At 37.3% G+C, this 15,164-nt stretch overlaps 1 protein-coding gene across 1 annotated transcript in view; it reads right to left on the bottom strand.

Moving 5' to 3' along the window:
- Positions 1-15,164, bottom strand: part of LOC102868630 — a 504,064-nt gene that overhangs the window by 84,651 nt on the left and 404,249 nt on the right. Inside the window, exons 17-18 of the mRNA XM_006900538.1 lie at positions 9,252-9,451; positions 4,480-4,566 (exon numbers count right to left, since the gene is read on the bottom strand). Of these exons, the coding sequence (XP_006900600.1) occupies positions 4,480-4,566; positions 9,252-9,451 (287 nt within the window). The remainder of the gene's footprint in view (positions 1-4,479; positions 4,567-9,251; positions 9,452-15,164) is intronic.

Below are 15,164 nucleotides of genomic sequence, written 5' to 3'. Positions count from 1 at the left end.
TCAAAGTCATATTTTGGTTCCTGTGGACTTGGTTTAATTTTCCTCAGCTTCAGCCTGAACTTGCATATGAGTCTGTTCCAAAATCAGCTCCTGGCCTTGTTTTCACAGCTGATATTGAGCTTCTCCAACGGTTTTTTTTCTGCATATGTAATCAATCTGATTCCTATGCATTCCATCAGGTGAAGTCCATGTATATAACCTGTGTTTATGTCTCTTAAAAATTAATTTGCAATGAATAAGTCATTGATTGTCAAAATTCAATAATTCTCTCTCCAGCTCCATTTCTGTCACCGAGTCCATGTTTTCCAACTACTAAATCTCCTTCTCTGTTCCCAACTTTTGCATTCCAGTCACCCATTATTATCAATGCATCTGATTGCATGTTCGATCGATCTCCGACTGTAAACATTGGTAAAAATCTTGTATTTCCTCTTACTTGCCTCTGTTTGTTGGAGCATATATCTGAATGATGGTGGTATTCACTGGCCTTCCTTCTATGTGTATGGATATTATCCTGTGACTCACAATATTGTACTTCTAGATGGAACTGGCAATGGCTTTCTTACAATGAAAATAACTCCATTTTTCCTCACCTTTTCATCTCCAGAGTAATATATCATGTGATCATTCGACTCAAAATGCCCCATGCCTGTCCATCTCATCTCCCCAATGCCTCGTATGTCAATATTTATGCGTTTCATTTCTTCCTTAACAATATCTAATTTTCCAGCATTCATGGTTCTCACATTCCATGTCCCAGTCACTAGTGTCTGCTTACAACTGTTCCTCTTCCTTTGTATTTCCATACCTGAAAGCTCAACCTCAGTTGCCCTTTCTGTTATCTACATGTGTTCTCTTGTACGTAGGGTTTTCGGAGGTCTGCTGGGAAATAAGTGGGTAAAGACACGTGTGCCAAGGGCAGGGACAACACTGATATGAATGATTAATTCCACAATAAGGGATATGTCTTTCACTTTTCTGTAAAACGCTGATCTGTCTGATACTTCTCTCAGTCTGAATATTCAGATTAAGACAGACTAGGAAGAAGGATTGGCCATCCATTTCTGAAATAGCAGGCCTCCAAAAAACCTATGTCTTTGGTCAAGTGACTGTTTATGTCCTGTGCTCATATTTCAATTGTGTTGTTTACCTTTATCTTGTTGTGGCACCTAGGTGATCTTATAAAAGTATTTAACTTTCTTGAATCTCTCAATTTTTTAATCTATAAACCAGTAATATTGTTGTTGTTATTATGTGTCATCTAATTGTCTCTGACATATAGTGACTCTATGTAAAATAGCTCTGAAGCCTGTCCTATCCTGAGCCAGTCTCACTGACTCTGACACACCTACCCCCATTATCCCAGTTACTATGTTAATTCATCTCATCTGAGTCTTCCTCTTCTGTGCTGTCTCTTCACCCTTCCAATCATATCCTTCTTTTAGGACTGGTCCCTCCTGGACACATGTCCAGTATTTGTCAGACAGAGCTTCAAAATACTTGTCTCTCAGTTGATACTTGGTTTCACCTTCTCCAAGACAAGCCTATTTGTTCTCTTGTCAGCCCATGGTATGCTTAATACTCTCCTCCAGCACCACAATTCCAAGCCATTGATTTTAAACTAGTAATGTGTTGTTGTTGTTTTTGTTGTTGCTATGTACCCCCAAAGATATCATTCAGGAAGAGTGTAAATGGTCATTACAAAGACAGAAGAGGAAGAAAAGACCAAAATGGATGTCAGAAGAAACTCTGAAGATTGCACTGGAGCGTAGAGAAGCCAAAGCACAAGAAAGAATTCAAGATACTAAAGAGCTGAACAGCAGATTCCAAAAGGCTGCTCAGAATGACAAAGCAAAATACTACAATGAAATTTGCGAGGAGCTAGAGTCAGAAAATGAAAAGGGCCGAACTCGCTCAGCATTTCTTAAGCTCAAGGAACTGAAGAACAGATTCAAACCTAGAGTTGCTGTAATCAAGGATGCTTTGGGCAGAATATTAAATGATCCAGGAAGTAGTAAAAGAAGATGGAAGGAATATACTGAGTCGTTATATAGAAAGGAATTGGCAGATACAGAGGAATTTAAAGAAATAACATATGAGCAAGAGCCTATGGTGATGAAGGAAGAAGTTCAAGCTGCTTTGAAGGAAATAGCAAAAAATAAAGCCCCAGGAATAGATGGTATACCAATTGAAGTATTTCAGATAACAGATGTTGCCCTGGATGTGCTCACCAAGTTGTGCCAAGAAATCTGGAGAACAACCACTTGGCCAACTGACTAGAAGAGATCTATATTTGTTCCCATTCCAAAGAAAGGTGACCCAACTGAGTGTGTAAACTACAGAACAGTGTCATTGATTTCACATGCAAGCAAGATTCTGCTGAAGAACATCCAAAAACGATTAGAACAGTACATCAGCAGAGAACTGCCAGAAGTCCAGGCTGGGTTTAGAAGGGGTCATGGTACTAGGGATATTGTTGCTGATGTTAGATGGATCTTGGCTGAAAGCAGAGAATACCAGAAGAATGTCTATCTGTGTTTCATTGATTATGCAAAGGCATTTGACTGTGTGGATCATAACAAACTGTGGCTGACTCTGAGAAGAATGGGAATCCCAGAACATTTAATTGTGCTAATACGAAACCTATACTTGGACCAAGAGGCAGTAGTCAGAACAGAACATGGTTCAAAATTGGGAAGGGTGTACGCCAGGGATGCATCCTGTCTCCATACCTTTTCAACATGTATGCAGAGCAGATTATCTGAGAGGCTGGGCTCTCTGAGGAGAATTGTGGCATCAGGATTGGTGGAAGGTCTATTAACAATCTCCGTTATGCAGATGACACAACCTGCTTGCTGAAACTGAGGAGGACCTCATGCACTTGCTGCGAAGGGTCAAGGACTGCAGCCTTCACTATGGACTGAGGCTCAATGTCAAGAAAACAAAGATTCTCGCCACTGGACCAATTGGCAGCATCAGGATGGATGACGAAGAGATTGAGAGTGTTCACAGCTTCAGTTTGCTCGGCTCCACAGTCAACACTCTTGGCACCAGCAGTCAGGAAATCAAAAAGCGTATCGCGATGGGAAAGTCTGCTGTTAGGGACCTCTCTAAGGTACTCAGGAGCAACAGTGTCCCTCTGGAGACTAAGGTGCGCCTGATACAGGCCATGGTATTTGTAATCACTTGTTATGCATCAGAGAGTTGGACAATGACTAGGGAAGACAGAAGGAGAGTGGATGCTTTTGAGCTGTGTTACTGGAGAAGGTTACTGAATGTACCCTGGACTGCCAGGAAAACAAACAGATTTATCTTGGAGAGGATTAAACCAAGCTACTCCTTGGAGGCAAGGATTCTGGGGCTTCGTCTGACATACTTTGGACATGTTGCCAGGAGGGACGGGTCCTTGGAGAGGGACATCCTGCTTGGGAGGGTGGAGGGACAGCACAGGAGGGGAAGACCCTCTATGAGATGGATTGATTCAGTGACTGGGGTAATCGGGATGGGTGTGTCAGAGGCGTTGCGGTTGGCGCAAGATAGAGCAGGGTTTAGGGCTGTTGTGCATAGGGTCGCTATGAGTCGGAAACGACTCGACGGCACAGAACAACAACAACAACAACCCTTAAGTCACCGCGACTCACAAAGACGATAGGTACAATAGCTCTGAACCTTGCCTTGTCTTGAACCAGTCTCATTGACTTCAACATATGTCTCCCCATTAATGTCTGTGGTACCGAAATCAAAGTTGTTGTTGGACAGAAATTCAGTAACATTTGCAATGCAGCTATTACATGGAATGCATTCAATAAATATTTTTGTAATCACTGCTGTATTACCATAAGTAAGTAAAAAAAAATAGAAGTAGGCCTCCAACACATGTATATTGTTGTTGTGATTAGGTCTTATTGGGTAGACATGACTTAAGGTGATCCTGTGTGCAACAGATTGAATCCTTGCCCTATCCTGCACCATCTTCACCATCTTTGCTGGGCTTAAACTTACTGAATTGTATCAGTTCACCTCATTGAGAGTCTTCTTCCCTTTTACTGACCTTCCACCTATCCAAATATGATATCCTTTTCTAAAAATGGGCCACAATTCCCAGCATAGCTAAAGCAAGATTAAACTTCACTAAAATTAAAATATTGATGTGTGTGTTTATAAATATATTATATAAAGAAATAAATAATTATTTTTTTGTTCTTATGTTTCATTGTATTTTCCAAATTTTCTTCCATGAAAACAAATTACTTTTGTAGTAATAATGATAAAAACAAATTATCTTTTCAATAATAATGATAAAAATACTATTAAAAACTTTTGCCAAAATAAACAATATTATTTAGAATGTTACATTGCCAAAAATATTGTCCACATCATTTTGAAATTATTAGAAATATATGCGGTCATATATTTATGTAGTCAGCTTCTTTATTTTCACCACAGAATATCCATGAAACACAAAATAAGTCAAATTACCCTCTGTAAGCTCCATTCAGGTTGTTTACTAGTTCCATCATGACCTATCCTGATCTTATATATCTTCCCAATTCTTCTTATTTCAACCTGAGTGAGATAAAAAGAAGGAAAAATGACTCAGAATATTTTAAATTAACTACATTAAGAAATTGTTTTTCCTCTTCATACATACTAAAGACATTTTGAGCTCCTAATGTTTGAAAATCTCTCAAAAACTCTTTCAGAATTTAAAGATTAAATCCTCTTAAGAAGCCGTCAGTGAACCATATATAGAATATAAAAGAGATGTAACCTATGACTTATCTAAAAGTGTACAGGGAAGTTAGAGAAAAGAAGAATGTAGATAATCTCAGTTTTCTGACTACCACTCATTTTTCACTGATTTCCAGGTCTTCTGAAGTTGAGCTGAGTTTCAATGGCAAATAAGATGAGCTCTTCTTTTAAGAAGGAAAAATATCTCAACTTCCATAAACAAAAAAAGGCTGAGTATAGCTATTTCTATAAGCTTAAGAAAAAGTACATGTGAGTCTAGAACTTCTGTCTACAATGAAAACCCTTAATTCTTTGATTCCTGGGCCAAACACAGTATATGTATTTCAATTTTTTTTATAGAGCAAGAATATTTATTAATCCAAGTAGTATTCTACTACAGTATTCTGTAGAGTAGGCTTTGGAATCATCTTACACAAAAATGGAATCCTGCCTATTATAAACTTAAATAAAACACAATGCATTTTTATCCCTAGTCTTTGATTTATTTATATGTAAAAGAGACATAATGTCTATAAATAAAAGTCTCTAGTCAATAAAATAAGTACTTTTAAAATATTATAATAAATACATTACAGAAGGCAACAGGTATATAAAGATTAACATGGCAGCACAGTCATTAACTTGGACAAATTTACATTCTAGTTAGGGAAGTAAGTAAATAAAAAGATATTTTCAAGAGTGAGAGAGACTATATGCCTAGGATACTGAATTATAAGTATTAAATAAAGTTATATTGCATTCAAATTGTTATTGTTGTTGCTATGCGCCATAGAGTCATAGTGACCCTATGCAAAACAGCTTCGAAGCCTGCCCTGTCCTGAGCCAGTCTCACTCACTCTGACTCACCTACCCTCATTTCCCTACTATCCATCTCATTAGGGGCTTCCTCTCCTATGCTCTCCCTCCACCCTTCTGAGCATGATGTCCTTCTCCAGTCCCTGCTGGCCACATGCCCAAAGTATATGAGATGGAGTTTCAAAATCTTAGCCTCCAAGGATAAACTTGGTTTCACCATCTCCAAGACAGATCTCTTTGTTTTCCTGCTGGTCCATGATATGTTCAAGACTCCTTTCTAGCACCACAATTCAAAGGCATCAATTCTTCTTCTGTTATCCTTAGTCATTTTCCAGGTCTCTGATGCATAGCAAATAATTGCAAAGACCATGCCTGGATCAGGTGTACCTAAGTCTTGAAATTGACATCATTGTTTTTCAGTTACTTACTAAGTTAAATAAAAATCATTATCCATATTCCTTCTGTGGAAACCTATCTAGTTCCACAGAAGACAGAATGAATTGGTACTTGCATATTAAGTTTGACTTGCATCCTGTCTATTGTAACTAAGTCTGTAAGAAAAAAATTAGGATGGCTAGGTGAGCAAGATATCATAAGAACTATTCTTTCATATCCACTTTCACGCTTAGAAGTCTTCTTTACAAGTACTCACCACTACCACTCCCCCTATAGACTATGGAGGGTCAAAAGGAACTATATTGAGATTATAGAATCTCCTGCATATAGCTTTCCTTCCTTCCCTTATTCTCACTATTGTTCTCAGTGCAGAACCAAGTGGCTGGCTCATATATCTTACAGGCTGAAGTATAAAATGTAAGCCAACTTTTTTTTTATTCTTTTCTTATTCCAAGAATGTAAACTTCCTCTCTCTACATTTAAAAAAAATACCCCAATATAAAGTTACCTGAAACTAGCATTACTACGTGTCTGATTTTGTGCCAATTTACCTTTTGTTTTCTGAGAACAGAACCGATTCTTATATGTGTGTTATTAGTTCCTTTTTACTAAAGAGAAAACGGACTTAATGAGGATATAACCAACTTGCTCAGTTTAGGAAACCAGAAAAAGGTCTATCTAGAATTCAGCCTGGTCTCCATGACTACAGGTTCCTATTCTTGAACTTATTTTTATTACTCTTTCTAACACAATAGATTTAAGGGGTGTGTGTGTGTGTGTGTGTGTGTGTGTGTGTGCGTGCGTATTGGTTGTCAGGTTGCCCTGCAATTTACAAAAAAAAAGTATTATTGTCTACATCTTATACGTAAAGGCGATGTTGCTCTGAAAAAAGCTAAGGTCACAGATCTAATATATGGATATCTGGGACTCCAACACAGATCTCTTAATTTGTAATCTAATTTTTTAACTGATTGTCGACAATGGCTAGACTTTAGAGTCAGTTAGGGAGTTCCTAAAGAACTCAGTGCCTAAGACATATTGCCAATGAATTAAACCAGAATCTTTCAAGATGGGGCCAGATATCAGTGTTTCTAAAGCTCCCTAAGTAATTCTAATGTATAGTCAAGACTTATAATATTATATTATAATGAATTCTAAGGTTGAATTAGGTTTATTTTTCTAGGAAGACATTGATAGATTTATTAACATATAAATGCATATACTATATGATATACAATGGGTAAAACAGACCTTTGTGGTATAACCTAGGAATCTAACAACACAGTTCTAATGGGAGAGCAAACCATTCTCAGTTCTAGATAATAATTTTTAAATAATTTTCAGAAATGCAGCTGTTATACAAGGAATTCTTGCTTATACACTTACCAAAATGCTCCCTCATGACTGCAGAGAACTGCTTTTCTCCAGTACAACTTAATTTAATGGTTGCCACAGAAGCATGACAGGCCCAGGTCTAAAGATCTAAAACTATTTGGGTAGACTGGTGATTTCAAAGTACCACAGCCAGAAACATTGCCTTGGTTTTCTGATGACTCAAGTTGGTTTCAATTATTCCCTATTCTCTCTATAGTCTTATGATGCAGAAGGAATGCTCTCCAGGGAGAACAACTGCTGTTTAATAGTGCACCAAAGAACTATATAGCTTTCATACTGTGGGGGTTTGGGTGGAATTAGTGAAGTGGAGTGTAATTGTCCTAATTGAAATTTGGCCAAAGCCCTGAGGAACTAGAATACACAACCAGCAGTAATCAAAATAAAGCAGGCTAGAATTGCCTCATACTAAGAAGTAAAGGCGGGAGAAGCTGAAGAGGCATGGGCAAAGCTGCAAGCATCACTTACCAAGATGCCAAGAAAATAATTTCACACATTTATATCTCCTAATACATTCAAGCATATCAAAAGATGACTTTATTACTATAAAAAAAATCTCTAAATGACACATAAACTGGATGTGAGTTAAAATCAATATCTCCCCCCAAAAAATCAATAGCCTAAAACAAATTTTTTCTTGAGCACTGTTGGCCTAGTGGCAAGAAGCTGCACAGCAAACCTGAAGGCACACAGCTCAAATCCACCAGTTGCTCTGCAGGAGAAGGTTGAGTAATCTCCTCCTGTGCAATTAACTGAACTGGGTCTGAAAACCTGCCAGAAAGTCAGCTATGGATCGGTTCCAACTGGACAGCACACAAAACAACAAAACATAATTTATTTCGGGAAGCACTTTATTCTATAATTTACTTTTCATGTATAAGATATAAAGATTTCCTCCATTGGGCCAATTGGCAGCATCATGATAAATGGTGATGAGACTGAGACTATTAAAAGTTTTAGTTTGCTTGGGTCTATAATCAACACTCTTGGTACCAGCAGACAGGAAATTAAAAGACAAATTGCACTGAAAAAATCTGCTGTCAGAGACATCTCCAAAGAACTGAAGAGCAATGATGTCAGTCTGGAGACTAAAGGATGCCATAGTCTTTGTAATTGCTTACTATGCATCAGAAAACTAGACAATGACTAGGGATGATAGAAGGATAATTCATGCCTCAGAGCTGTGGTGCTTGAAAAGTATTGAGTATACCATGGACTGCTAGTAGAACAAACAGGTTCATCCTAGAGAGGGTTAAATCAGGCTGCTCCTTAGAAGGAAGGATTCTGAAGCTTTGTCTAACATACTTTGGAGATACTACAAGGCAGAACCAGTCCTGGAAAGGGACATCATGCTTGGGAAGGTGGAGGGATGGCACAAGAGAGGAAGACCCACAATGAGATGGATTGATAATGGGGATAGGTGTGTCAGAGACAATAAGATTGGCACAGGACAGCAGGGTTTAGGGCGGTTGTACATAGGATCACTATGAGCTGCAGACGGCTTGACAGCACACAACAGAAACAACAGATATGTGAGGAAGAGTACTTCATTTAGTAATTTCATTGTACATTAAGATAAATTATGGGAATTCTGATGTTGTTAGTTGCCACTGAATCTACTACAACTCATAGTGACCCCAATGAACAGATCTGAACCTTGTCCTATCATGCACCATACTTGTAATTTCTACCTATGTAGTAAGTAATAAAGTCACCATGTCAATCTATCGTGTTAAGGGTTTTCCTGTCTTTCTTTGACACATTAATAAATAAACCAGGCTTATTTTACATAGGGCACACGCCCACACATACACAAACATACATTTATAGACACTCTCCCACACAAATCCACAATCTTCCAAATTGCAGAAATTCCTTCATAATCAAACATCAACATTACAGCTAATTCTGTTTACCTGGAACTCATCTTCCTGTCTTGGCAGGAAGAGGTGATTGGAGTTGTCCTTTCTGAGACATATTGGTCCTGTGGCTCCTTCATCTCCGTAAACCCAGAGTGTGACATTGGCTTGAGTTCCTGTGTCTCCTGTCAACACTGACACTTTCCATTCATCTTCTGACAGAATATTCTCACAGCTTCGTGAAGTCCTGATTTCTTCTGTGGAAGAAAAAGGCATAAGTGACAAATCAGATGTTATATTTTATTGGCAGAATGCTCCGTCACTCTGAGCCCAAGGATATCAATCCTAAGTGAGATTGGGATCTGAGGAAGCTATTAACCACTATACCTACTGGGAGCTGAGAATTTGCCTTCTCTTCCCACAGCAGCAAACTTAAAGGCATCAGTGGCATCTGAAGTGGCTGGCATCTTTTCCTTTTCCTTAGAATAACAACATGGTTGGCATATTGAATTTTGAAGTCTGTATCCACAGATTTTTTTCATAAAGTTGCATGCCTGCCTATTTTACAGATTTTTAGATAGAAGCACTTATGGAGGGAAACTCTATGACTGTAAATCTTTTAGACAGATTGCTCATCTTTCTCTCTCTGAGCAGCTGAGAGATTTGAACTGCTAACCTTTCAATTAGCAGCATAACACTGTGTCACCAGTTGTTGTTAAGTGCCAACAAGTTAACTTGGAGTCATAGTGACTCTATGCACAACAGAACGAAGCTTTGTTTGATCCTGTACCATCCTCACAAACTCTGTCTTACCCTGTTATTGTAGCCACTGTGTCAATCCTTCTTACTGACATTACCTTTCTCTTTAACAAAAATGTTTTAATTTTCATTCTCATTTTAATGGAAGTTTACAGAAAAGTTGGATATTCATTCATTCATTTTTGCACATTTCCCTCTCCTCTTTCCTCCTCCCCCAATTCACTTTCTTCTTTTTTAATATTCATTCATTATTGCACAATTTCCTCCACTTTTTCCCTCCTCTCCTACCCCTGATCCTCTTTGCAATGTACCTCTTATTCTGTACTGCTGTATTACATAGAATTCCTAATCATATAGTCCTTTTAAACAGTTCTTTCTTTCATCTGTTTCATTAGAGTGTTTTTCCTATTCTCCTCCCAAACCCCAAACATCAGTCCTGCTTTATAAGTGAGTAAAACCAAAGACTTCATCAGAAAAAAGGTAGAAAGAAATCTAGAAGCCCTATTACACAGTATAAACAGTCTTCTAAGCATAACGAAAAAGCCAACCAGGAGAGAATAAAACATATGAATGGAACCTTCTAAGAATCAAATCCCCATGCACATTAAAAAAACTTCTCCAAGAGAGTGAAAAGGGAAGCCACAGACTGGGGAAAAACATTTGGTAATCATATGTCTGATAAAGGACTCATATCTAAAATTTAGAATGTATCAGCACCTCAAAAAGAAAAAGATAAACAGCCCATTCACAAAATAGGCACAGAATATGGATAGACACTTTACCAAATAAGACATTCAGATGGCAAACAGATACATGAAGAAATGTTCAAAACTCCTAGCTATCAGAGAGATACAAATAAATATCATTATGAGATATCATCTTACCCCACTAACAATAGCAAAGTTCAACCAAGCAGCAAACAACAAATTCTGGCAAAGCTGTGGAGATATTGGAACCCTTATTTATTGCTTTAATCTATTTTCAGGGATACCATACACAAAGTATGTAAAACAAATATTTGTCCTTTTTCTTTCCAAGGACAACTATAGCTGCATTTCCTCCAACACAGATTTGTTTGTTCTTTTTTTTCACTCCATGGTATATTCAACACTCTTCATCAACATCACAATTCAGTCATCAATGCTTCAAGCATTTACTAAAGACAATAAAAGACTACATTCTTCAGTATATATTACACTTCAAGGTAACAAAAATAAAACTCCTCACAATTGGACAATCTGCAAATTCATGATAAATGGAGAAAAGATTGAAGTTTTCAAGGATTTCATTTTATCTGAATCTATAATCAGCACCAGACATCAAGTAATTAAATGAATCATTGAACTGGGAAAACTTGCTGGTAAGGATCCATTTAGCATTTAAAGAGTAAGGATGTAACTTTAAAGACTAAGGTATGATTGATCCAAGCCATTGTATTTTCGTAGTATTTTCATTGCTTCATGTTCTCCTTTAAAGTAACAAATAAAGCAGGATGAAAAGATGCTTTGAAATTAGATATTTAAAAATTATAAATTGAAAGAATTAAAAATCTTAAAAACAGTTCTCAAAAAAAATAATTCTGCTATGAGAGATATAAATGGAAGAATAGCTTTGGTATTTATGATGGAACTTCATGCATACATCTGAGGTAAAGTGCAGAAATAATATCATCATCTTCACACCTTTTTATATGTGTTTCTTCATTTGAAGAGATAGTGAGCTTGCAGTACAGTCAGAAGTGCACAAGCAAGAGGATAAAATCAACAAATGGGACCTTCTAAAGATCAAGTCCTTTTGTGCATCATAAAATTTTTAACAGAGTAGAAAAAAAACCTATAGACTTGAAAAACATTTGGCAAGGACATTTCAGATAAGGGTTTCATAATAAAAATTTAGAGGGATTACAGGGATTATGTGAGAAAGACTGATAACTCAATAACAGAAGGGGCAAAAGACACAAAAATACTTTTCTCAGAGGAAGACATTCAACAGATACATCTAAAATATGATATAATGAAGAAATGCTCAAAATCATTGCAATAAGAGAGATGCAAATCAAAATCACAAGATACCATTTTACTCCAGTAGCAGTAGCAAAGTCCAACAGGACAACAAGTGATAAATTTTGGAGAAGATGTGGAAAGATTGGAATTCCATTGCACTGCTCATGGGATTGTAAAATGGTACACTCTAGAAGGCAGTCTGACATAGAAAAAACATAGAAATAACATAGAAATTCCATATGACTCAGATATTTCACTTCTAGGAATATATCCCAAAGAAATCAGAACTGAGACACAAACAGAGATTTGTACACTTATTTTCATATCAGAATTATTCACAATACCAAGAGTATGGAAACAGTCCAAATGGCAATAGTACATTCACAAAATGGAATACTATGAACCACTAAGGAACAATGATTTCATAAAATATTATATAACATGGGGGAGTCTAGAGAGAAATGCTTGATACTGAGTAAACTAACTTAGCCTTATAAGACAAATACTGCATAAGACCAATATTGTGAAAATAGAAGGTTAATTGTAAGATGCATATAAAAGTCCAAAAACAGAAAGGGAAAGGGGAAAGGGACAGAAAAAGGTGAAGAGTGAAATCACTAGGATAGTGGAGTTTAGTGAGCACATAGAGGGGAGAGTGAAGGAAAAGAAAAGATACAATGGGAACTTTAAAAAAATGATGTAATAATTGACATATATCAATAGAAATTAAATAAATAAGAAAATTTGGAGGATAGCTGTCTGGCCAAGAGGATAGAAAGAGGTTCATGTTTGTTCCCATTCCCAAGAAAGGCGATCCAACTGAATGTGGAAACTATCAAACAGTATCATTAATATCACATGCAAGCAAAATACCACTGAAGATCATGCAAAAATGTCTAGAACAGTACATATATAGGGAACTGCCAGAGTACAAGCAGGTTTTAGAAGAGGCCATGGCATCAGGGATATCACTGCTGATGTCAGATGGATTCTGGCTGAAAGTAAAGAATACCAGAAGAATGTCTATTTGTGCTTTATCGACTATATAAAGGCATTTGACTGTATGGATCATGAGAAGTTGTGGCTGACATTGAGAGGAATGGGAGTCCCTCAGAACTTAACTGTGCTCATGTGAAACCTATGCCTGAACCAGTAGGCTGCTGTACAAACAGAGCAGGGAAACACTGCATGTTTAAAATAGAGAAAGGAGTGTAGCAGGGTTGTAATCTCCTTCCATAACTATTCAATCTGTTTGCTGAACAAATTAGCCAAGAACCTGGACTCTATGAAGAGGAGTATGGCATCAGAATTGGAAAGAGACTCATCAATAACCTGATTTATGCAGATAGCACAACCTTGCTTGCTGAAATTGAGGAGGACATGAGGCACTTGTTGCAGAAGATCAATGAATGCACCCTTCAGTATGGAATGCATCTCAATGTCAAGAAAAAAAAGATTCTCACCACTAGACTGATAGGCAACATCATGATGGATGGAGAGGAGACTGAAACTGTCTACAACTTCATCTTACTTGGATCCATCATTAAATCCTTGGTACCAGCACTCAGGAAATAAGTAGATTCATTGCACTGGGAAAATATGCATTTAGGGACCTCTCCAAATTATTGAGGAGCATGCTGTCAGTTTGAGGACTCAGAAGCATCTGATTCATGCCATAGTCTTTCCGATCACTTGTTATGCATCTGAGAAGTAGACAATAAATAACGATGGCAGAAAAAGAATTGATGCTTTTGAGCTGTGGTGTTGGAGAAGAACACTAAACATCCCATGGATAGAGAAGAGAACAGCTATGTCTTGGAAGGGTGCAGCCAGAATGCTCTAAGGCAAGAATGATGAGGCTTTGTCTCACATACTTTGGGCATGTTGCTAGGAGGGGTTATTCCTTATAGAAGGACGTGATGCTGGGAAAGTTGGAGGGTTGGCGAAAGAGAGGAAGACCCTTCATCTGGTGGATTAGCATAGTGACTGCCACAATGGGCTCTTGTGTGTCAGGAAGCGTAAGGATGACATAGGATAGAACAGGGTTCTGATCTTTTGTTCATAAGTCATTATGAGTCGTACTCAACTAGATGGCACCTAACACTAACATAGGAATCATTATATGAAACACAATATAAATGAAAGATTATATGAAGCATTACTGCGGCAAATCAATAAAAAGAAAAACATTTATAAATAGTAACATATGTTCTGAAAATTGCTTAAAATTATTGTTATTTAAGGTGCCATTAACGTATGGTGAAACTATGTACAACTGAATTAAACACTGTCAATCTTACACAATCCTCAAAATCAAATATGTGTTCGAGCCATTGTGTTTATTTTCACTTATTGACCATCTACTTTACCAAGCATGAAGTCCTTCTTTAGGAGTTGGTCTCTCTGATAACATACCAAAATTATGCGGAATGGAGTTTTGCCATTTGTGCTTCTCAGGATTCTGTCTGAATTCCTCCAATGTGGATTTGTTGGTTACTTTGATGTATGGTGTATGCACTATTCTTTTTCAATACTATGATTCCAAACCATCAATTCTTTGTTTCTCATTTTTTGTCCAAATTTCACGTGCAAATGAGGTGATTAAAAATTCTATAGTTTCCTGTGCAACAATAACAAATTTCAACAGGCCAGCAAACAACAAATGCTGGCAAGGATGTGGAGAGATTGGAATTCTCATTTACTGCTGGAAAAAGAAAATGTACAACCACTATGGAAGACAGTCTGGCATTTTCTCATGAAGTTGGAAATAAGAATATCTTTTCACCTAGCTATTCCTCTACTGGAAACATGCGCTAAAGTAGTAACCAAAGCTGTTTTGCAGACAGATACATGTATACTCATGTTTACTGCAGTATTATTCACAATAGCCAAGAGGTAGAAGTAGCTTAAGTGCCTGCCAGGAAACAGACTATGGCACATCCACATAATTGACTACTCTGCAGCACTGAAAAACAATAAACTTGTAAAACATTACCAAATATGGTTGAGTTTGGAAGATGTTATGCTGAGTGAAATAACTCAGTCACAAAAGCAAATATTGAGTAGGACCATTTGGTCTAGAAATAGAATGGGCACAGAGGAGGAAACAGCAAGGAAAGAATGGATATATAGTGAACACTGCATTCGAAAGGGAGAAAGGACAGACTATCTAAAGGGAAGGAATGAAAAGACATTATGACCATGGCAA

The sequence above is a fragment of the Elephantulus edwardii genome, unplaced genomic scaffold (assembly GCF_000299155.1).
Source record: "Elephantulus edwardii isolate Elephantulus edwardi_28Jun2011 unplaced genomic scaffold, EleEdw1.0 scaffold00287, whole genome shotgun sequence".
Taxonomy (NCBI): Eukaryota; Metazoa; Chordata; class Mammalia; order Macroscelidea; family Macroscelididae; genus Elephantulus; species Elephantulus edwardii.
The sequence above is the reverse complement of the archived record's forward strand: the minus strand, read 5'-3'. Positions and strand labels throughout refer to the sequence as shown.